At 42.1% G+C, this 25,058-nt stretch overlaps 1 protein-coding gene across 5 annotated transcripts in view; it reads right to left on the bottom strand.

Annotated features, from left to right (window-relative positions):
- Positions 1–872: 872 nt before the first annotated feature.
- LOC118419759 (sodium-dependent proline transporter-like) overlaps positions 873–25,058 on the bottom strand; it is a 33,370-nt gene continuing 9,184 nt past the window's right edge. For 2 of the 5 annotated variants that reach the window (XM_035826336.1, XM_035826337.1), the window contains exons 2-15: positions 17,579–17,732; positions 15,895–16,026; positions 12,157–12,283; positions 11,570–11,692; positions 11,083–11,215; positions 10,680–10,814; positions 10,428–10,531; positions 10,183–10,307; positions 9,741–9,853; positions 7,899–8,030; positions 7,413–7,512; positions 4,944–5,044; positions 3,426–3,593; positions 873–3,049 (exon numbers count right to left, since the gene is read on the bottom strand). In XM_035826336.1, coding sequence (XP_035682229.1) covers positions 2,807–3,049; positions 3,426–3,593; positions 4,944–5,044; positions 7,413–7,512; positions 7,899–8,030; positions 9,741–9,853; positions 10,183–10,307; positions 10,428–10,531; positions 10,680–10,814; positions 11,083–11,215; positions 11,570–11,692; positions 12,157–12,283; positions 15,895–16,026; positions 17,579–17,732 — 1,890 coding nt within the window. In that variant the 3' untranslated portion in view covers positions 873–2,806. Of the gene's footprint in view, positions 3,050–3,425; positions 3,594–4,943; positions 5,045–7,412; positions 7,513–7,898; positions 8,031–9,740; positions 9,854–10,182; positions 10,308–10,427; positions 10,532–10,679; positions 10,815–11,082; positions 11,216–11,569; positions 11,693–12,156; positions 12,284–13,719; positions 14,660–15,894; positions 16,027–17,578; positions 17,733–17,909; positions 18,032–25,058 lie in introns of those variants that run through there. The other 3 variants (XM_035826338.1, XM_035826335.1, XM_035826340.1) reach the window with 3 other exon arrangements.

Genomic DNA, 25,058 nt, shown 5'->3' with positions numbered 1-25,058 from the left:
GGGGTTGTCTGATTTTGTGTCGGATATTCTGATTTTGCATCACTCCAAATGTCCCAAGACTGGGGTAATACGTTCACATGACCTAATGGCTGACGCAAGAGGTTGTCCATATTTGATCTATAATCTAATCAGCTGTTAATGTACGTGTATGTACAAAAGGTCACGAGATATCGGTGGAGGGGCACGAGCTGTCGTTTCATGTCGCATGCCAAAAATAATCGATATATTTCGAAGACACCAGATGTCACAGACGAGCTACCCCAATGTCATATATTGATTTGAATACTGTACTTTGTTACCATACTCAGTAATCTGAGCGAACTATGGTCCATAGTTCGCTCAGATTTGTTCAGTGATGGACCGCAGGTACTGCAATACCGAGCCGATCCGCGGTCAGGACAGAGCAAGCTCTTGTTCCATGACCAAAGTTCAACAAAATATTCAACCGCTGTATGGGCGTTTTCTAAGTGAAGCACCACTTTCTTAAATCCATGGGTGCCATATAGGGCGTGCAGCGTTTTAATGCTGTCTTTCACAGAAAGTGGCCAGGTTTGAGATAAATATTTTCGTCTTCATCGAATGCAAAACAACTTATAGATTTCTGCTGCCATCACAAAGATATGATGTATTTGGAACAAAAAAGGTAGCAAAACAAATTTCAGACTTTCCATGTACATCTTATAAGTTATGACCAGCTGCAGCGTTTCGTAGCTTTTTGCAATGCTCGAAATTTGTGAAAGTTCGATATTTTTAAAAGCTATTTACAATCTCCAATTTTTGTAATGTCTACAAGGAAATATGGTTTGAATAAAATCTACAAAATAACACTAAGATGCCACACAACAGTTGTTTAAGAAAGACCACCACATGTCGAAAGTAGGTACATATATATAGCCTTTATTTTACTAAAGGTGGACACAAAGCTTAGCTGCCACCGCAAACAAATGCAAAGTACAATACGGCATCCTTTTTTCAAGACTGCATCTACATGGTATACATTGTGTCCACAATACAATTATACAAGCTAAATATTTCTACAAAAACATACAACATATAAAGATTAAAATGAAATAGTTACAGTGTACGAGGAAAGGTATACATACAGGGGCAAATGTAGCGCATTAACAACGAGAGATTTGGCACAGTTTCTAAGCAGTTGTATGGTGCTATCTGTGATAAACATACGTACGGTGCGCTACACTCTGGTTATTGAGATCCGTTTGTGTTTTACAGCTATACCATATTCGTAATAAATACAAATCATTGGCTGACAAACAGTGCAGAGGGTAAGGAGAATTTCAGATTCAATCACATATTATGCGCTTTCGTGAAAGCAGTGCATTTCATTGGTCAGCGTACGGGAATTAGAATTTCAGTATCAATCACGAATGATGCGCCTAAGTGGAAGAAGCGCATTTCATTGGCCAGAACACAACACAAAATCTGACGTGATAAATTTGCTGGTAGGTGTTAACAACAATCAATACAGTATGAACTGCGAATTTTCCAGGGTCTACATGTCGCTGGAAAAATAGGCCAAATAAGACGCAAGAGGAGTTAGATGGCCTTAGGTCGCAAACAGTACTACTCGGCTATCTAACTCCTCTGGCGTGTTTTCTGTCTTATTCACGGCCTGTGGAGCCTGGTAGAGGCTACTTCTTTTCGGCAATAAATTAAGGGAGATATGATAACAGCAATGTTGCTTCACAGATATAATATACGACTGTGTTATTACTGGCATATCAACATGAAGTGTTAGTTTGGTGAGAATACAACTTGATGGGATTTGGACGGACAGGATTGACTGTTTTATATGTGGTGAATAACTTCAAGCGCATACATTTAAAATAACATGTAACTGTAGACTTATATAACATACGTTTGCTGATTGCATTGCTTAAAAAAGATTACATAAGATTCTCAGTAAGAGAAACCATTAAAACTTACTAGAGATATTCAGTATATACACAATTTTTATTTTAAACCGTACCGTCTAAAGAAATGGAATGCCAATATGTACAAGATAAAGTACTTGTTTCGTTAACTAGAGAAATGTTATGTTCTATTGACAGGAGAAGTAATTCTTGCTCCCGTGATTCCAATATATTACCAGAAATATGCCAATACATAAGTCCCATAAAACAAAGTTTTAAAATCATACTATCCTATAAGGATATCTAAAAGCTCCCTTTGCTGTCGTTGGCAAATACTAGAAGACTAACGTAAAACATAACAGTACATTCAGCTCCGTAGATTTAGCACGTGATAACCTGGCAAAACTGATAAAAACAAAAACGTCACATTAAAAAAGAAAACGAATACCTAAATATTCAACATTCTTGTACTATTCTGGTGCTTTGGCTTATTCTGGGTTAGAATAGATCTATCGAGGCAGATGTGAGCAAGTCTTGCATTCCCAATATTTACGACCGCAAGTCCACAAAAAGCGCGTTTACCTTTGCCGTCAGCCTCTACCAGGCTCCGCGGATAGCTGGTCAAATAGTAGAAACTGGAAATAGTGTGTCGCATACTGACTCCTATGGCCGCCCGACTCCCCTTGCGTACTATTGACGTTATTATTTGTCCAATTTATACTATTTGAGGTAGAGACTACTTTGAAGTCACGAACGCGCATGGATCCGCTTGCAATTGTTAACACCCAGACTTGCTCAGCCTCTTTTCTATGGACTTTCATTTCCAAGTATAGAATATAGTCACTTTAATTTCTTTCATAGAATCCTCTCTTTACAATGGAATGGGACGCGACGGTAGATGGGTTATTCTAGGGGAAGGTGTGATGACTACTTTACAATTTAGTGGTTACTGGAAGACCGTTCGCTACCGAGTAGGGCACGTTGATGTCGTTCCGCGGTAGCGTGGTGGCCGTGGTGTAGTCCGGCGGCAGGTCTCCGCCCTTGTTCGGGGTGTCGATGAGCGTTAGCGGGGCCTCCACGCCGTACTTGCCGGCGTACACCTTCAGCATCTCCTGTCGGTGGTCCTCCAGCGCCGGGCCCCAGTCTCGGGACGGACGTGCGGCCGCCTTGATGCGCTGGAAAAAAAACGAGTACAGCACTTTTCAGTACACTCACAAAGCCTATCCGAACGACACATAGTATTACACAATATTATCTACATCCTATGGTCCTAACGATCATAGATCTTCATTTGTTTTTAACCATTTCCAAGTTTATAGTATTTTCGATTTTCATCGACAAAGATTGACAACAGGGCTAGAATACTAGTGGTATGCTGTGTTTAAGAGCATGCAATAAGTTGGTACGAAGACCATATAAGGATATTGTGGGTAATATGTATTGACTCATGCATGGTCTACACAAGAACTCATTTACAAGTTTAGGGACACATATTGCCCACGGTGCACCTGGCTGCACATGCGCAGTTTGAACCAGGGTACTGTTTCTTACCTCCAGTAGACTGCCCTTCTGCCGACACACCTGGATGACGGCGACAATGGGGATGAGGAGACAAGAGGACAGGCCCATCAGCAGACCCATGATCTCAGCCCAGTTAGGGTACTCGTAATCACCGTACGTCACCGGGTTGAACTGGACCAGGTTAAAGATCAGGATAAACTGTGAAGGAAAAATAGATTCGTGAATATCAGGTAGGTACATCACTCTTTGTACATAATCTATACTATGATGAGTTAAGATACAAGCCTGGTAACGATTGAGACAACAATACGAGGGTGAGTCAGAAAGTAATGCAAGTGGTTTCATAACAGACTCGTTTTTTAATCAATTGAGTTGAAATTTGGCACAAAAGTAGAAGCATATGTCATCTTGAGATTGAATTTTTTAAATCTGGTCTTTATCATTTTATGAGCAACTGAGTTGATTTCAAGATGAACACACCCTTGGTAGCTTGTCAGACTATGAATTCCTCTAAATCTGACCCACTAAAAATCACTGTAGGAGGTTAAAATTACACATATATGACATCAAATGTCTCTATATGATGCATGCCGATTTTCATTTCTGAACTCTCAATAGTTCCTCATTTACAGCTGCTAGGATGGAGTAAGTTGTGATATAGAGCTGTTGGATTGATACACGAATTCGTGAGTTGTTGGTTAAAAGACTACTTTTTATTAACCAAAAGAAACGAAACTTTACACAGTTATTAACTGTTCAAAGGCCAAAAAGTGTGCTAAGTTTTATTCCTCTTTGTTAATGGGGAAAGAAGGCTATAGAAACTTTTAATCATAACACCACAAATCTCATGACCCAGACGACCGCGTATACCTCACTCTACTCCAGCAACGAAAAAAGAAAAACTGATCGGATTTCAGAGTTGAAAATAAGCACGTGGCTTATAGAGAAATGCAGCTTATTACATGTGCAGGCTCAGTCTCCTACAATAACAAAAATTGGTTTAGGGAAATCGTTAATTGTACGTTTATTGGACCTCACTTTTCTTCTGACGGGATTCCTAGGGTATGGTCATCTTGAAAGCTGGTCAGTCACTCATAGAATAATGAACAACAAATTTAGATATTTTAATCTCAAGAGGACATATGCCTCTACCTTTGTGCCAAATTTGAACTCATTCGATCAAAAAACGAGTCTGTTATGAAACCACTTGCATTACTTTCTGACTCACCCTCGTATTTCAACACAACTAAATCTCAACCATGCTCTGGAGGCCATAGTTGGCTATATGTGACGGGCTTTACGTGTCATTACATCTTCCAATATTTCAGGAAGAAAAAAAAGATTTAACTCCTTGAATGCCAATGAGTACGCGACCTTTTCAGCAGTACCTGTGCGCCAAAATGATTTTTTTACCATGCCGCGTGAGAAATTTCATTCCGTCACATCAAGATGTTATTTCAACCTCCTTGGCCACATAACTGTCGTTGTAAGGAGTTACAGTACTGCCGTAAAGGCAATACCATTAAACAAGACAATAGGAGGGCTTACCAGTAGAAGAGCAGGGGTGATGGCGACCCAGCACACCTTGAAGTAAATGGGCGGCTCAAATCCCAACATGGTCTTGATGTCCTTGCAGAACCTTTTCATTCCTGCATAAACATAAGGCGTAGCAAGAACTATTTTAAGAGGAAACTGATACTGTCAATCACAAATACCAAATTATAGCCAATATGTAATAGCATGGCAATCAACGATTCGATCAATGACGGAGTGCTAGTGGTTGCATTCCTTTAAATAGTTGCATTCTTAATATTTCTTATGTTTCTATCTTGCATTTCTACGTTTTGATGGGGTAGGCGGGGCTACAGCGTCGGTCTGTTACAAAGTTTGTAATGAAATACACCGATAAACATGACCTGATAAATGGACGAGAAACCAGGAATTAAGTTAGTGAATATATATAATCGATTTGTATCTGTACGACACACTGACAAAAGACGAATGTATGCCAATTTTGACCATCAAAAATGAGATGGCATCTCCAAAACTTTCGCCGCTACTGCTTTTATTTAACAACAGAAATATATATGATATGAGGTATCTATATTCATGACGTCCCCTCCTTGTCTAGAGGTTGAAGTGTGTCCAATTTAAATCCAATCTCCACTGAAAGCGCACCTCTGACGCACGGAGGCCCCTAGAGTGCTTCCCCGGAAATTGGTTCGCACTCAGACATCCAAATATCCGGTCCATCATTCTTTACTGTAATCAGCGATCCCCTCGGAGAATAACTTCATTTTCTTCCAAGGTTGATCTTTTTCTTCTTTTGCGTGGGCGATTTTGATTACAAGAACTGACGCATACAATATAGATCTCAACAGGTTGGGTAGAGATTGTGACACTTGTGTCATATCTGACATGGTATTAACGATTACTCCTCCAACTGATCTATATAGGCACGACAAGATGACGTTTGATCAGAATTTGGAACCGGAAATTTGGGGGAATGAATGTACTCCGTTATAAAAGGATAATAAACCAATCTGTATTAGGTATGCCCTTGTAGAAATTAAAAGGGTCGTTTTCTAATTCTAACAATGGTTGGTCAGCTGTGACAACCGGAAGTGGTCAGAATGATATTACCAACATTCCAATAGTTTCCATGGCAAACAAAGCGTTCTGGAATGCTTGTATCATGTCACTAAAATATATACTTTGATGTATAATGAAAAGACAAATACGACACCCGTTTAGTCAAAAATCAAGTTGAAAAACGGGGGAGGCCAAATACAAATTTGAGGGGAACTCGTGGTGATTCGTGAAGCATCAATGGATAAATCAATTTAGTAAAAACGGAAATCTAAATCTAGAAAATTGCTACAAATAAAGCAAATTAAAGAAATACATCTTTGCCACAAGTTTGCAAGAGACAGAAATTGTATGACCTTAATTGTCATTCGACGGATTGCAAATGTCGTTACGTCCTTGCGAGAGGGGGAATTTTCTGACGAAACGTTATTGATGATGAGCCGTCTTTGATTAAATTTGCACGAGGTCAGGCACATGACGCAAGGTGTACGGTTTGACTCTTTACCATATAAGGTAAAACGATGGTCTTCCTGGAAATAACGGCGCCAACAAAACCAAACCTCGTCTACAGCGAGACTTTAAAAAGTTACAGCGATTAACAACGCAAAAATGACGCAACATAGCGACAGTGTACCTTTCTATTTCAAAATCTTTTGTAATTATTTTCGTGCATTGACTTTTCGATTGATTACAATTTTAGGTCTTCGAAAAACCGTTTTTTATTTCACAACGTTTATGCATTCGATGCTATCTTCCGTATTCAAGCGACTGTAACAATGAGATAGCCGGTATCCATCTTGACCAAAACGTCAAGACCTCGGTGCATGTACCTGTATTCTATGCGGTAGTGTGATCTATAGAGTTCATTCTACCTAAAGAACCGTATATGCTCGCTTCCGGCACGTTAACGCGTTGGGGATGCGAATTTCCAGACAATGTGGTGCCACCCGCCACATTTACTATTCCTTATACCACATGCTGTCGAGAAAAACGATGTAAAGACGATCATTCAATTTCACCCTGCCTCAAATAGCGTTTCTTCCCTGTGAGTACGCAGAGTATGGCCTTTGTTCGAGCTTTTGGTGAAAATACAGCCATCTAAAATTTGGGTCATAAATCCACAAGTGTTCAAAAGCGTCCGAAAATAACGTTCAAGGGCAACCTACTAATTACGGAATATTCCCCTTTCATAAACAAACGTATAGTAACCAACCCTCTTATTTCAATTCAACTGCACTTGCAATCGTCGACGAACTTCGAAAATATAAAGTAACAAATTGAAACACACGCCAAAAGTAGTTACTAGTATTCAAGCACTTGGATATGATTTTTGGAAACGGTCAGATGATCTTGGAAAGGGTCATAAATTTCAGACAACCATATCTTTCGTCAGTGACTAAAATTGACATATTGCTGAAGATGCCCTACCGTAGACGTACTGGATGGCGATCACCAGGCAGAGGGAGATGACCATCAGAGAGAACCCGGCACTGTACCAGTCTAACAGCTGCAGCCAGTACATACCGGCCTGAGGGAGAGAAGAACAACAACAAAAATATTTGTTAACTTTTAAAATATGAATTTCTACATTTTCCGCTCTGCTACGTAGCTTCACATGGTCTCGCGTTACAAACTTTTTACTCAAACACATTCATATGAACGGTGACAAGCCTCTCCCCCAGCTCTGTCCTGCCACTTGCTACATTACGTAGTTGCAACCCACAGGGTGTCTGCTACTTCACTTGTTACTTAGGATACTACAGGTCTAGGGTATTGTCTACTATTGACCTTGTTTGTTTGAAGCGAAAGAAGGAGAAGAGGAACAAGAAGCAGAAACGAAGCAAAAATAATGTTTCCCTTCCATGAGGGTAGAAATAATCAGCAGAAATATAAAACAATGAATGCCATACGTACGTTGGTGGTTTGTGGGAGGGCCAGTAGGTAGCCGATGACACACAGTCCCAGTACAACGATGCTCTTCTTCGGTCTGAGATACTCGGGGTACTCGTCGATAACCGCCGTGATCACGGTTTCCATCATCGCAAACTTTGCAGTGAAAACAAGGAAGAATTCAAGATGATTTCCTTTCAATGCAAATCCGCTTACAAACGTTGGTAAACTACGACTCGAAGTCAGATTTAAAGCTATTCCAGTGACCTATGTATCAATATATTTATTCATTAAGATCTCCAAATAATGTGGATGGCTCATTCTGTGCACTTTTGTACTAGTACAGCTTTGTAGCCTTATTTAGAAACTGACTTTGTCTACCCTCCAGCGCTTATTTGTTCACTAAAGCAAGTTAAAGAGAAAAAGTCGCTTCTTTCCGTCAATGATAGAATATTTTTTGTGCTAGCACTGGTACTTCTGGCTTGCGTGCATTTGAAGCAAATCAAAGAAAGGGCAGAAGCACGGCGTGTACACCCCGACCAATCGAATGGGGACATCCCTCGCGAATGTGCACACTCCTCTAGAAAAGAGGACACTCCTCGACGTTCAAGGGGACGTTCCTCTTGGAAAGGGGATGTGCCTCCCTTTATTAGGGGACGCTCCTCCGGAAATGGTATGGTTATCGGGCATAGGGGACGTCCCTCCAACACCCACGCCGGCCCGTGGAATCGGCCGAAAACCCGACAAATCCCTTTCTAGTTCATCTAAATCACAACATCCAAAACTTTAACCCCGTCAGTGCTCTCGACAAACGTCACACCTCGCAAGGTACGGATAGCTTTTTATATATATTGAGGCATGTTGGAAATAAAGCTGTCCGCGCGGCAGAACATCACTTCTCTTCAGTGTTTTAATGGCGGCGTATCGCACGCCCGGCAAGCACAACATCGACTCTTAGCCTAAATATCCGCGTGCTTGTCGAGTTTTAAGGCCTCCCTCCCTGACACACGTACATGGGAGAAGTTTCTAACACGATGTTAGTCGCTGTTATCTGTTATGGCCTGTAAAAAGGCCGCGGTGTACTGGAAACGCTCGATAACTACGGCTAACCGTGACAGAGACCCGGCGCCCGTACGTGTGCTGGGGAGGGGGGCCTGTCTCGACAAGCACACGGATACGGCATCGGGCCATGTAGCCGCGTGGACAAAAAATCCCGAATAACTACGTCTTACATCGTGTTAGAAACTTCTCCCATGTGCGTGTGTTAGGGAGGGAGGCCCTAAAACCCGACAAGCACGCGGATATTTAGGCTAAAACTCGATGTTGTGCTTGCCGGGCGTGCGATACGCCGCCATTAAAACACTGAAGGGAAGTGATGTTCTGCCGCGCGGACAGCTTTATTTCCAACATGCCTCAATTTTAAATCAAAAACTATCCGTACCTTGCGAGGTGTGACTTTTGTCGAGAGCACTGGCGGGGTTAAAGTTTTGGATGTTGTGATTTAGATGAACTAGAAAGGGATTTGTCGGGTTTTCGGCCGATTCCACGGGCCGGCGGGGGTGTTGGAGGGACGTCCCCTATGCCCGATAACCATACCATTTCCGGAGGAGCATCCCCTAATAAAGGGAGGCACATCCCCTTTCCAAGAGGAACGTCCCCTTGAACGTCGAGGAGTGTCCTCTTTTCTAGAGGAGTGTGCACATTCGCGAGGGATGTCCCCATTCGATTGGTCGGGGTGGTGTAGTAAATGGACAAAAACACCATTGATTTCTAATTCTGCAGGAAAACATTGACATTTTAAGTGTTGGGAATATCTGAAACGTTAAGATAGCAATAAGCGGGAGCAACAGTAAAATATGTATTCACCTGGCTGTCCAACCCCAGAGTTAGTAACATCAGGAAGAACAGTATCGCCCACAGGGTGGAGATCGGCAAAAGGGAGATGGCTTCAGGATAGGCAACGAAGGCAAGACCGGGACCTATAGGGGCGTTAAGACGTGTTAGAATCATAAAAGACATATCACTGATACCTGTTATTTCTCAAACATTAAAGAGGACATTTTCCCTGTTCTAGTTTGCAAACCTGGTGTCAGTTGTGGGATACGGGACTGACTGGGTTTACTTTGGGCTGGGCCACCTTGCGGTATACTTCATTAGATTTTATACACAACCGATGTCAATGGCACTCTTTTACCAGTTGCAAACTTTAGGTACTGAAGGCTAGTATTTGTGAAATTTAAGGCCTAAAGACGACAAAATGAAATAAAGGTTTTCGTCTAAAACCTGACAAACAAGCTTAAGAGCTTACCTTCGTCCGCAACCTTATCAACCGGAACGTCCAGCATGAAGGACATGTGGCCAATGATAGAGAAGATAACAAATCCCGAGAAAATGCTCGTGCAGCAGTTACCAACGGCGATGATCAGGGCGTCCCTGTGGACCAATCAGCGATCGTTTAACATTCAGCGTGACAAATGATACCCAAAGTTCTCAAATTGATAATAACGGAGGAAGAAGAATTTAAGTGATATTTTAATGTGCATTTTAACATACCTCATAACGTTGTTGTGGAACTTGTTGTAGCTGGATAAAGTCGCAAGGCTTCCAAAGGCGAGACCAAGGGAGTAGAAAATTTGAATCGCCGCATCTCCCCATACCTAAGAGATATGAAGCAAAAAAGACAATAGCTTTATTTTTAAAAAAAGTACATAGTGAATTAAAGTACATAGTGAATTAAAGTACATAGTGAATTAAACAAACAAGGTACTACATCTTTATACAGCTCTGTAGAAAGAAGGGCCCTACCTTTGACTCGGATAGTCTGCTCCACTCGGGGATGATGTAGAAGCGGATCCCGCGCTCAGCGCCCTCCAGCGTGACGCCGCGGAAGAACAGGATGATCAACACCACGAAAGGGAACGTGGCAGTGAAATACACGACCTGGAGGAAGGCAAAAAAAAAACGACATAATAAGCTGAGGAACACAAACCATTCGTTTTCCTGTGTACTTCTTTTCTTCTGAGCCGATTTTGGTTTTTCTCTCGTTCTCATATTTTTTTCCAAAATACTCGTACATGTGTCTTGAAAGCAAAACTTAAAAAAAAAAACGATACAAATGATGAAAAGCTATTCAGAGCTCCACGTTTTTTTTTAACCTTAAGGGTAAAACATGGCAGTATAGAAGAAACAATTGAAAGAATGCCCTCACCTTGCCCGACGACTTGACCCCCTTGATAAGACAAGCGCCGACGATGACCCACGCCAGCAGTAGACACAGGGCCAGGTCCCAGCGTACCGTCCCCATCTTGTCTATCCCCGAACTCAGCTGCAAGACCTTATGACTGGAGGGATAGAAATTACAAAATAGAAACGGTTACGGTGAACAAATCAAAACAGAATCGTTGTACAAATCGTTGTCTGGACATGTCAAAGTTATAGAGAGATGCAATGTAGTTCGCTTTCCTTGCATCAGTAATCTCACGCTGATAAAACTCTCGCATGAAGCGCGCGAGCTGCACGAAAACGAGGAAAGTGTCTTTTGAGGGAAGGCACTTATTAATTTCCAAGCAGATCCCACGGTGCCATAAGATAGTACCAAAGCTGACAAAGCGTTTGATACTATCTTATGCTACCGTAGGATCTGCCTGGAGATTAGGCACTGATATTGTGAAAAGGTATCGAGTACAGCAACTTACGTCCAAAACTCGTGGCTGGCGCTGACACGGGTGAAGTCCGTGGAGTTGGTCCCGTTGACCCCCAGCGTGACGTTGGTGCCGTTCACCCCAAACGTCTTCCCGCACTGGTCAGTGTTCCACCACCTGGACGGCAATAATAAAGACTGTCTTGTCTAGTCTCAAAGTTTCGTCTACTGCTGTTTTTGACATGTTTTAGGCGTATTATATCGGGCTTTCTTTTGGGGCTGTTTTCTTTATGTGACATCAAGACAACAGCATATCAAAAGTCCGATAAAAAATACCTGAAAACATGTGAGAAAACAGCCGGAGCCGAAACACATCAGGAAAACAACACAAACTAGAAAGCCCGATAAAAATGACTAAAAACGTGTAAAAAAAACAGCCGGTGTCGAATCTCTGCTAGGAGAGTATTATTGTCTACATCCTTTGATTTCCCCTTAACAAATCTATGGAATTTTGTCCATAATCTAACTTTGCAAGTTTAGAAAGAACCAAGAAGAACACGTAACGATTGACACTCATAACAAAAACGTCAGCGACTAGGTTATGGAGAAAATAAGTTGACTAGGTAATCAACGAATACCTACTGGTTGCACAGTGTCCAAGGGAGCACGTTAGTGAAGGAGGCGAACAGGTAGTAGAGAGCCCAGGCTATGATCACGTTGTAGTAGATACAGACCAACGCCGACACCACCACCATAGCGTATCCAACACCTATAGCAAAGACACAGGGAGTATTTTGAAACGGTTCCAAGGTTGGTAAGGTTTTTTTAAGTTTCCTACCGGCCACGTCCTTCCTTTCTTACGTCACTTCTGGTTTTCTGTACCCGGTTTTGACTCCGATCGGAAGTGACATAAAGAGCTGAACAATTTGGTCCAAATACAAACATATTCATTTCAATGATGATAAAACATGTAGACTGATTTCTGGCTTCGGCAATATATTAACAAGTGTTGGCTTTCAACATTTTGGCACCTTTAATAAGACTTCAGCAAGATAGGTCACTTCAGAACTAAAAAAAAATTATCAATGCGTTTGGAACATTCTAAAAGGTTGTTCGTTAAAACTATTTCGTTGACCACGTGACCATTTGTATACCGTATAATTGGTTGGAAGTCACGTGATCGATCTTTCCAGAGGAATCCATCACGTGACTTTTACATTTCTTGCCCTGACGCCTTGCAGGCGAAAGCACGTTTTGGGGGGGAGGGGACAGTTTGATTTTTTTTTTTTGGGGGGGGGGTCTAGTTTCGAACATTGTGCGTGCACCTGCAGTACATAGCGGGTCATGTGATCAAAACGTCTAAATTAAAAGGGGTTTGATATTTTCTACCTTTGAATATTGGTACAGAGGAAAATTGGACGTGGTTGAACCGTACTGGGTTAGAAACCAGAAACAGCGCAAGGGACGGACGCTCAGTCGCCCCTCCGGTCTCAAAACAACCAGAGGAGACGAACTTGGCTGGTAGGAAATACAGACGCCGTAAAAATCACATGCATTTCAGGAAATGTGCGTTTCTTTCCTTACATCATTACATCATTTGTGAACGTCGTTTGAAATGAAGTTTTGGTATCATTTCGCCAAGACTCGATTTTTCGGCGTCTGCACGCATTCAATACAACACAAGCTGCAAGGAAAAAAAGAAAATCAGTTTTCTTGGTATCAATCATGAAAAATATCCGTACAACTGATCATTATTAGGCACATGACAATTCCAGAATATTGCCAGAGATGATAGCAGTAATAGATCAAGATGCTCAATTTTGTTTAAGTACACAGACCATGACAAATTGTTCGTCAAATCATGCCAAACAATTTCAACTCTTATTTCTCTCCAAGAAACCATGCTACCACACAGGGAAGTACACAACTAAGTCTTTTGATTGTTTTGTGCTGTATTCTTTTTAACACTGCAGAGTTGTGAATGTTTTACTCACATGCAGAAGACCATCATTTATCATTCATCAGAAATGTTGTTCCGAATTTCAGGGGGGGGTAGATTACTTCGAGGGGGGTTGTTGTATATGAGTTACAGATAGATGTGTCAAACAGAAAGTGAGCACACGGGCACGGGCCCGAGTGCATATTTGTGATGTGGGATGTGGAGGTAAACTAAGTACAGTAGCCACGATAGTGTTACGTAGAAACCTCATGCACGCAGAACGGGATGTAACTAACAGGCTGTGGAGAGCTGCCAGCCCCTCGCGGCCTGCCGGCACCTAATGCATGGTAGAAGTCCACCACAAATAATACACAAGAAACGGTTAGTCGTAACAGCCTAGCCCAACAGCGGATCCGGACGGACCAACATCGACCAATCCCGAGGCGCCACACTGATGCAACTTGCCCGCACGACTAATCACAGCGGTCGTTACATCAATCAGCGGGCCTTGATTGGGCGATATTTTCGAGGTGCAGATCAACTGCTGTTCCAATGGGACTACCGAGAGGGAAGCAGGGAAAAGAAGGAGGGAAACTACATTCCCTGCTTCCCCTTTCTGCGATACAGGAGATATCACCGCATTTGACTTTATTACATGGTGCTCATTACTAAAAATCATCTCAAGCTAACAAAAACGTAGTTTATCAATCGTTGAATTTATCAATCGTTTAAAATCTGTTAAAAATTGTGTTTCTGGCCCATGGACCACAAAGTACTGTAATGAAGTTTGCCCAAGTATTAAAATGAGTATATCAAAGCAAATTTAGCCTCAATCGTCAAGGTGGAAAGCAGTTAGCGGCTCACGGGGCCATGTTAAAAACGACCAAACCATTTTTACCATGCCGTTTTCAAAATGGCTGTGTTATCCTCGATGTCAACAGTGATTATGATATAACACCGTGTCCGCTAACCATTAAACCCCACCACACGTATTAGGCTACATTGAGTAAATTGTAAGTTTTCGTTGCTGATTTTTTTTTTTGCAACGCCTTAGATACGGAGCGTATGGTGTTGTTGATTTTAGGTCGTCCATGGGTACACATATTCTACCATTGGAGAACAATTGCGGCGTTTTTCTCACTGTATGCAGATGTCCCACAAAGTCTGCTTTCACCCTCACTCAAAAGGACGGCCCGTGAGCGAGATTTGAAAGCGTAAAAATGCCTCGCTCTGAAAATACAATTTTACTTCCAATATGACAATATCTCGTTGCGACATAGTAGTATTTTTCAGAAACTTAGAGCGAGAGAAAATATGGAGATATTATTTGGAAGAGACATGCTTTAGGTTTAACAAATGCCTTAGTTGCTTGCGAGCTGTCCTTCAAACAATTTTCGCCTGTTTTCAATCAACCCTCAACATGATACATGTTTGGAGGGTCCGGCAAAAACACAGAGGTTGGCTCTCTCTATGGTATGAGATGCTAGCAGATGAACAAGAGGTTTCGTGTGGCTACTGTAACGTCTTGGTTGAAGAAACATGCATTTTGCACGAAAGGAGACAGACATCAGATAGATGATAGAGAGGATTTGTAGTCTTAATTCCAGCCTGCTCTGTGTTTCTTCCATGATTTCCTGCAATCCATCGGGAAAACAACGGCAAAGAAATGCAATCCTCACTTTGGCTTGTGAGGTCCCATCCCATTCGCTAAATCTCGAATGTTCAAAATGTCATTTTTGGTTATTTTAGCATTGTGACCGCGTTTAGAAATATGAAACAGCAAGGGATGCACAGAAAGTGCTGATTTAGCGTTATAGTAGTCTGTGAGTAAGGCATTCGTTACGAAATGCATCGATGCATAGTCCTTCGTCTTGCATTGGAAAATTTCCGTTTGCCATCTACACTGTGTATGCCACTCTTGACGCGGACGTCATTTTGAGTCCCATGCTCCTTTGCGCTCACATAAAGCACCCGACCACGTCTACCGTGTTTACGTCATCACTGAAACAACCAATACGCTTTGATTGCACGCGCGACTACCAACGTCGTGTTGTGCGTTAGTAAAAATATTAGAAAAGGCCAAAACATGAATATTTAGCTATAAAAAGTGCCTTCTGGAATCAAGAAATTATTATAGCTTTAAAATCATCACTAAAGGTTATTTTTTAAGCAGATGGAATGGCAACAACGTTGTTAGTTTCACTACATCAGTGGAAATTTATCCGAATCGTACCCACATACAGTCATCATTCCACAATCTTTCCTTTACGCAAACGTCATACACTCGCTCGCAAAGGATGACGGGAGAACAAAATGGCGTAGGCGCCTTCCTGATCTTCTCTCATCGGAGTCACGGTTAAGTGGCATTGATGTTGGGAATGGGCCTCTGCCAAAAAAGATCACTCCTAACTTTAGAGTGTAAACGAGTTGATGTATATTACCTTTGAAAATAGGGCTGACGTTCCAGATCGTGATTGGTCCCAAGCTGGCGAACTGTCCGAACGACAGTTCCATAAAGAATAGCGGGAGGCCCGCACACGCCAACATGATGACGTAGGGAATGAGGAAAGCTCCTGGAGAACACATCAGAGAATGAGAAAACAAGTTTAATGAGATTATTACATTAACGTAACTTACTAAAGATGTATACGTAGGGCAAAGATTATCATTCCATTAAATGCATTAGAATCATCACCGAACTGTCACAGATTCTCTTGTCCCCATATAACGACAGGTCCCCTAACATCGGCATCAAAACCTTTCGGTTAATTAATTGTTCTATTATGCAGAAGTGAGGAATGCATCTTATCTGCAAAGATTAACAACATTTTTTGTTCATACTCCTCATAATTTCAATTGGAATTGTAAAGGTATGAATGATCATGGTATCACATGTATCTACACATGTACACGAGCCGCGGGAAGAAAACGCAAATCAAATATTGTGATAGCGCAACCAAATCATCAGCCAATTGGTCAAATAAGTACATGAAAGGTCATGCCACCACATAAACACACCTGTTGAACAGGTAAGGGTTTACGAGACCAATATATACAGTGGAAATAAACAACCTATCGGCAGATTTATTCTACGTCTTTTACGACTTTCTGTTTTATGGTTATATCATGATTGATAATTTCACAAGACCCCAATTTTCTAAAAAGACCCACAAGATCCAATCGGTATACATTGTAAAGTTTAGGCCATATGTTCCCATTCTTTCATATCATGGACGTCGCGTACTTCTAGTCGTTTCACTCATTAAAGACGGTCTGGTCCTAATCCTTACAGTTTCTTAGACTCGATTAGTAATCTCAAAAAGTCTCAGATCAATAAGGGTGGGTCTCAATTGCGTAGTCAGGAGGACGTGATGACTTTGCACAGGAAACAAAGGTGCGCCGGTAGCTCACGTACACACACTCACGTGCGATGTGATGGAAAGTTACCTGTTAATTATTAACTTTACTTCACTCCTTGTTTCGTGCACGTTACTGTGCTTAACAAAGGGCAGTATTCTTAACTACAGACACTTTGAAATGAAGGTATGGATTCAGCCTGAGATCCACGTGCCTGATATTTCGTTGTTCAATCCAATTTGGAGGTGTACGTATTCAATGCTCGCTTTTCAGGTAGGTAGTTACGGAAAAGGAGCGTTGGGTTCGAGTACATCGTTAACATGATGTGGCCTCCTTCGGTCAGTATTGGCCATTGTAAAATAATACATTCGGGCGTCTAAAACAAAACATACATGCTTTATGACGCTAACTCCAAGTGTCAAAGTGTTAGGTTTTAACAGCATTGGCAGTATGCCATTCAATCTTACAAGAGAATTTCAATTTAAGGGAAAACGCCAATCTTCTAACTTAAAAGGTGCCCTCGCTAAAGGATACGATGATTGATCGTGAAAACCGCAGCATAAGCAGCCATGTGTCCTTTCTCCTGCACACGTACTGGCGTGCTTCATTTTAGCCGGGCATGTATCAGAATGAATCATGTCGTGCATTAACGGAATGACCGGCCGAATGCAAATGTCCTTCCGTGAAGGTCAAAGCGGTCGCAAGGAATATGGACGGAAAAACACGCTAGAAAAACAGGAACGCGAAAAGGTGTTCCTAATTTCTTACCTCCTCCATTTCTGTAGCATAAGTACGGGAATCTCCACACATTTCCCAGTCCGATGGCAAAACCCAGGCCGGACAGGATGAAGTCTAACTTCCCGGTCCAGTTCCCGCGGTCAGTGTTCTCATCAGTGGAAGCAGGCTGACTCACTTCGTTTCTCTACAGAACAGAACGAACACGAGAAAAAGAAAGTTACTTTCACACAACAGAAATATTCTACGGTCAATAACTATCATATGTGCGACACAGATGATGTAACGTTAGAAGAAGAAAAAAGTTATTCTCTTTGCAGAAAACGTTTTACCTATCACGCCTTTCCTAGACTACATAACATACCGTAGGGTCAATGTCTTCCCTACGGACTTCATAAGACTCCATGTTCCTTTAACGTCTGATTTTTCAAGCTAATCAATCGAAATAACGTGACACCGTTACATGCACCTGTTCACCGCATCACGGGTACCCAGAATTCATAGCGCGCCCTAGTGACCAATGAGAGAGGACTAGCGAAAGGCGCGCTAACGTCATAAAGAAGCTGTAGAAAGCAAACATGGCAACAAATGAGGGAAACGGGCATTCTGTTACTCCGTTACTGATGCAAACGTTACGTCTGTAACGTATCCGGTGTAACAGGTTCAAGTGGTTAATAAAGCAAAGACTGTCATGTAAATCAACGACTATGGGTTTCTTAGTTCTTATTACCCTTTAGGGGGCATGGGACGTTAATCAATCAACCAATCAAAAACGTCTAAAACACATGTTTTATCCCTGTATTGGTTTCAAGAGACACATATATCAAGAAACGTAAATAAGAAAAGTCTTGGTGAATTTTCGTATTTTCCCGATCAGTCTTTCATTTTACCAACAAGCGTTATTTTCACATCTATTTCCTCTGCCATCCTTCCTTAGCTTGTGTGTCAACCTAGTTATCTCCATGCGAATGGGGATATAGTTTTGGGTGTAGTTGTGTTTCTGTTTGTCTGTGTTTTCGGATTTTTTTTAGGATAGCATTACTCGAGAACCTCTTGATGGACTGCGATGATATTTGGTTTGTAGGAAGGTGTTGGGAAGACAAAGGTCAATGTCGATTTTGGGCCTGGTACGTGATCTTGTTACTAGTAGTTTATCGCGGTTCTGAGAGTCTCCGTTAGCATGCTAATCCCTCCTAATACGAGCCGTGCAAAAATGCAATTCTTATCTCATTACGCTTGATTAACGTGAGCCGCGGTAATTGATTTTAGATGAGCATATTTGGCAAGGACATGTGTTGCCGCAGGAACGTATTACTACACTATTAGTCACGGGTAATTGCGCCCTCCATTTTTTCATTATTCAAATGCGAATGTACATGTAGATTTGAATGCAAATGTATCTTGACGTCAAATATGTTTTCTGAGTGTCGTTCGATGGAGAACAATATGGTATTGGACAAAAGAGAGGGGCGTGGTTGGAAACCTTGATACGTCCTGTTTACTATTACTAGCGTAACCTAGAAGCTATTTTGCTCCAACAGTTCCCCAAGGAACGTCCTTAGGGGACTGAGGTACAGTTTGGAGTCACCATCAGGAGCAGGCATTTGTAGGTTCTGCTTCGTCGTCGGCGTGGACGTCGTCAGTACCAAGGACAGGACCAACAACGTGTACTTAGTTACAGAGTGTTCTTGCTCACAGACACAGAGTGTAACATCAAAGCTCAGATAAAGTCACTAATGTTTTAAAACTGAGAGTTGGGAGACTACTAGACCTCCAGATACAACAATATTATCAATATTAAAACTCAAGATACATAACAATATCAAGATACATAACAATACCAAGATACATAACCGTAAACAGGGTGGTCTTATCCTTTTTTTCCGGGACACTCGGTAGGTGAAAAACACTTGTGGCCTTATCTGGCCCTCGGGTATAGTAACTCGGTCAGGACAACATGCCTGAACTGAGGTCATTGACCTTAAGTTATTTGCCATGGTCACAGTATCGACACACAACAAGCGCTTCTGTGAGTGAACAAACAGAGAGGCAGCCTTGCAAATATCGGTCTGTCGTTGCCATTTATGTTTCACTGAAAGAGTAGACTAACAAACCACCACTAAGATAGATGTAAAATCGTGATGTCAAAAATTCTAAGCTAAGACGTATATGGATGATACCTCAGTGTAGACACAAGCTTTGACAATAAAATGACTTTGATATCTAAAAAAAGCAAATACAGGCACGGGACTAGAATAAAGGCACAGTGTGCAAACGCCAACAAAACTAGCACCATGTTTCATAGTGTTTCTTATTTCTTTTGACCGTGACAAATTAATTGACAGACGACAGAAAGACAGCGCTGAAAGCACTGATATCCTAGAAGTGTGGGGCTAGTATTTCAGGAGATAGCGACACGTTTTAATGAAGTCAACTGTCATATGACTGTGTTCGGTCACAACCAGGAAATATTTCTGCGTGGTGCTAAATGCCAAAATGTCTATCATGATCATATATAGTAACACATCTCTGGTATTTCATAATTTTGGTCAAGGTTTTACGTGGGAGTACGAGTAGTAGCGATTTAAAAATAACTACCATGTCATCAACCTCAAATTAGGTCTAGCCCTGTTCAACTTTTTTTTTTGAGAGAGAGAGAGAGAGAGAAGGGGGTTGTTGTTGCAATTTGGAAGGCAAATGACTTGTCTACATGACAACTAGCCTGAGTCAGTGACTAACTAAATTCGCGCTCCTAGCGGCCGGCCTAAGCCAGGGAGAGATTGTGTTAAGACAGGCTACGTGACGGCTAGCGTCTATTCTAGATCTACTAGCCTGGTTACCATACCTAGGTCTAGATCTCCAGTGCCCAGTACTTTGGTCATGCCGGGATCTTTTTACGGGATGGTTTAAATTACTTCGCTACTACGAGGCGGCAGTAATAAAAAGGTGGTGAAACACTACTCTCCAAGCAGAAGTTGGGTCGCAGAGATAGTAGTGGTCGGGATTTTTACCGGCTCGCTCCCCTCAAGTGAGCCAGCGAGCGGGTGAGGCGAGCGAGCCGGCAAAAATCCAAACAACTACTATCTCCAAGACCCACCCTCTGCTTGGAGAATATCAAAAGACCAGACTGTAAGTCTATCACTTTCCTCCAGACGAACTGGCAAACTCCCAAGCCATACCGATGTTTAGGGTTGGACATATGCCCTGTGGGCCATTTGCAGATATGCAAGATATGCAAGAGGCTTATAGTGTCTACATTTTTGCTAAACGGGCCAGTAAGTTGAAGACCGTGAACAGAATGGCTCTAGCACATGTCTACATGATAGACATTTCATTCCAAACAAGGGAGTTACTGTACGTCAAGATCAAAATATACATCATGAAACATGGAAACGTTTCATTTCAACCGCTCACGTCACTCATCAAAAACCCTTCTTCGCGCGAATTCGCTTTTCATACACATCTTTTAGTTTTACACCGTGTGTTGTCAGTCCTGAGTTCTAACAATATGCAGAGCCGCAATTTCCGAATAGCAACCGAAGAGAGCGGCACGGTGCAGGGTGGGATCAAGCCTACATTCCTGACTAACACAACACGGCAACATGGGAGTTTGCCTGTCCGTCAAACATGTTGTTTCCTCCTTGGTTGTATCAACCATATATTTATTGTATTCTATGAACCTCCTTGCAGGGGTAGGAGACTATGTTTCTAGACCCATTTCGATGAAGAAATTGTATAAATCAAATTTAAATTGAATTGAATTGTTTTTAAAGAATACTAGTAGCCTGCCAAAAAATCTCCACTTGGCCAATCGAGCTGGCAAGTCTTTGTTTTTCCAACACGGAGTGTAGTTTTACATTTGGTGGCTAAGATTCGGTGTGTCGGACACCAACAGAGAGTGAAGGTATTTTCCATTTAATACGTTGCCATCACGCGTTTGACAGAATCACGAGTGGGTCCATGCCAGTGCCGCGTGAATGGAAAGAAAAACATATCATATAACTGTAGTCTTTGCGAATACACGGGGGTTTATTTTCAGCATTGGTTCAATTTGCACGGGGCCGGGGCCATTGACCCCACTCGGGCTCTGGCCCAGAACGTAATTTGCATTTAATTTTAAGGGACCGATCAGTCTGACTGGTGACTTGTTTGTATCTCTCAATAAAAGTCAACTGTCAACAACTTCTAGATCCATTTCACCCCGTTTATATCAATTAGGTATTGTGTTGTAGTTACAATAGACACCACGGTTGCTATTGGATGTTTGGTTAACGTCGCATCCGAATTTCCGTCCGTTGCATACCACTTTAAATACGGTATCTTTTTCCGACACAACTCGGTCAACTGTCCGACAACTGTAAACAGGACATTGTCCTTATCATATGTACGCGAACAAGTTAGTATAATTTAGTAACCATACGTTCGGCGTTGAAACCAGCCTTCAAAATGGATCGCCTACAGACTCCAATGAAATATGATCTTCAGTCCAAAGCGAGCCCAATTAGGACCGACCTTGCTACAGCAGGACAACGTAACCGCGGAGCTTGCCAAAATACTTGGCCCCCGGTTTTACGAGTGCAGTGTCCCAGTTCTGTCAGCTACGCGCTCTGGTGTAAATCTCCTCGCCATCAACAGCACATTTTAAAGATGCTTTCCCGCTCTCATGTTCTGACCCAACGATGGCTAGATAAACAAGGGATGAAACACGGCCACCACCTGTGACCGTGTACACATGACCTAAATATCAACATCCTGTCATCCACGGAAAAAGGCTAAAGGCTAAAGCATGGGGAAGTAGACTCGTACACATTGAGTTGATTATTTTTTGTAACGCCCTTTACCGTAGTTCCCTCGTTTTGTGGATATCATTTTCTGGACGTGGTACAAGCACGCTTACCGTATACATCATTTTATTTCTATACGGTAGTCTATACGGTAGCTTGCCGTAAAGATAACGCAAACAAATGACATTAGTTAGAAAACAGCTGTAAGAAAACAGTACAATTACACCAATTTGACCAAGCTAACATACAGAATCGCTGTTTATTTTCAGACGTGACAAGTTCATAGAAGACTTGAATGGTAAGGATGATACGACGTGTAGAACGTCACGTTCAGCCGTTAGGTAACCCGACTTGAAGGCCCTTGAAGGGGATACTATGTCAGTCAGTACACAGGTTGGTGGGAAAGCGACAGTACCAGTAAACTAAACGGACAACTTTTGAGTCATCATCTACATGCTAGTATTATCTATTACTAGTATTCTATTATGAACTGCAGCGGAACCTCCGGTTTTGATTTCTCGTGCTCTGGTCTGTGTAACACAAACTCTGCTGTCCGGGGCTGTAACTGGGCCCCTCCCCACAGAGGAGGCCGACGGATACTGTATTGGGCAGGCTGCTATAAGCGACATTAAATCAGGCTACTCTGGACTAATTCAATAATTTTGAGAAGACAAATATCCGGACACACAGACACACCCCAAAAAAAAATACTTCTCCATTTTTAGTTCATGGAGGTCATAATAAGAAACGCGTTTGCAAGAAAGGTTGTATGCGGATTTTTGTTGGTGATTGCAATCAATAAGGTCTTGTGATAACACCTCTTTGTGTAATCTATAGCCTCTGTGTACTTTGGCGGCGGTAGGTATAAAAGAAAACAATGATTGACAGCTTACCAGGTGTCCTACCAAGCGTTAATTAATTAAAGTTAATATCTTTTAATTGATTCGTTTGCAGACTGTCTGACACGTCGATTGCCATTTAACACCTTTCTCATGATCCTTCTTTTTATAATGGGTATACAAACCGTAACGATCAATATCACAAACTATTGATGGTACAATCTGCGTTCATTGAGTTTGCACGACCGTAACTTTAGGACATAGTCAATATATGTGAGAAATTTTTTTTTCATCTTAGGTCAAATTGAATTGGTACATTCCTCAGTACCGTTCAAAGACTAGACAGAAAACGCGGGATATTGGAATGCAATCTAAATCGTGGTTTGACAGCTTTTGTGCGAACGTTCAGTCGAAGCAGTATTCTTCCAATCAGTGATCTGAAAACGTTTTGCCACCGGCTTTTTCTACTGTCGTAACCTCTGACCAAACGGCGTGGCAGATTCATCGACAGGTCGATGTTGGCTATTCTGCAAGCAGAGGAGCTGGCCGGTAAAAATCCTGACCACTACTTTCTCCGCGATCCAACCTCTGCTTGGAGAATAGATGTTGGCTACCTTAGACCGAAGAAAATATGTGCTCACTGATTTGAACAACATTTCTAGCTCGTTAACTATACCTTTGTTCCCTCCCCGGAGCCCTATCCAGTTCCCGTAAAAGAAATAAGCCTTGAAAAGGGAGACAACATAAGGGATTGATGGCAAGATGAAGCTCAAGCCAGGACCATCCTTTTCTAGCTGCGTTTCGCTCTTCTGATTGCATCCGAGCAGATACGTTGGACCGCGAATTATGTTTTTCAAACTGAATCATGTCATATGACATAGTCTGTTTGTGCAGGCAACTGCCACCGTCAATCTCACCGACTAACTCCCGAACACAGGAGACCTTTCTCACGACTAAATCTCAACCCACCATAGTCGGAAGGAGATCGGGAAGTCGAGTGCTACATTGTGATTGTGACTGACGGAGAATGTTCATCTTGTGACATGGACACACGTCCTCTTGTTGACCAACACTGCCGGAGACGTTTGGTCAACATATCCTGTGTCAAATCCCATCAGTCTTCTTGTACCAACCCGCTCATTCTGCTTTCATTCCAAATTTCAATTCCGTTTCGTTCCATTTCATTTCTTTTCGCTTCATTTGCGCCCACAGGCTAAACGAATACGACACACGCGCAGGTAACCCATCTTTATTTATTTGCTCATCAAAATTCTTCAGATGTCAAACCGTCCTTCCTCGCTTGCTGAAGCGTTTATTGGAGGAAGAAGCCGGCGGAAACAGATAACGTTATCTGATCACTGCTCATCATTGGATGAACACTTATTAGAACACTGTTCGCACAGCCAAGAGTTGGGTTTCAACTAATATCCAGTCTTCCTTATCAAGACCTTGACCGGTACTCAGAAATCCACCAAAAGAGTATGACCTGAAACCCAAACATTTTTCGAAATTTTCTTCTAGATAAAGATTACGACTAGACTAAATTCTGTGGACGTGACACAAATAATCTTACGGATGGTTTTCCGTGAAATTGATGGCGATTCAGGTTAGTACGTCGAATTAGTGACAGTTGTCATTTAAAGACTGTTGGCTCGTCTCCTAGCAGCAAATTGTTCTCGCAGCTGCCTCCGCTCTCATGTGAGTATAATACCCGATGTCGCTTTTCTCACTGTCTTCATCCTCGCCGACGGACGACTGATACGCGTGTGTCAATCAACAAAACTGACGTCTATCAAACAACGAAACTGACGGGTGTTCTTGCCCTTTTCCCTATATGTACGGGTCACCATCGTGGGAGAATTCTCTCTCTTTATTTTTGTCCTGAAACTG

Source organism: Branchiostoma floridae, chromosome 7 (genome assembly GCF_000003815.2).
Source record: "Branchiostoma floridae strain S238N-H82 chromosome 7, Bfl_VNyyK, whole genome shotgun sequence".
Taxonomy (NCBI): domain Eukaryota; kingdom Metazoa; phylum Chordata; class Leptocardii; order Amphioxiformes; family Branchiostomatidae; genus Branchiostoma; species Branchiostoma floridae.
The sequence above is the reverse complement of the archived record's forward strand: the minus strand, read 5'-3'. Positions and strand labels throughout refer to the sequence as shown.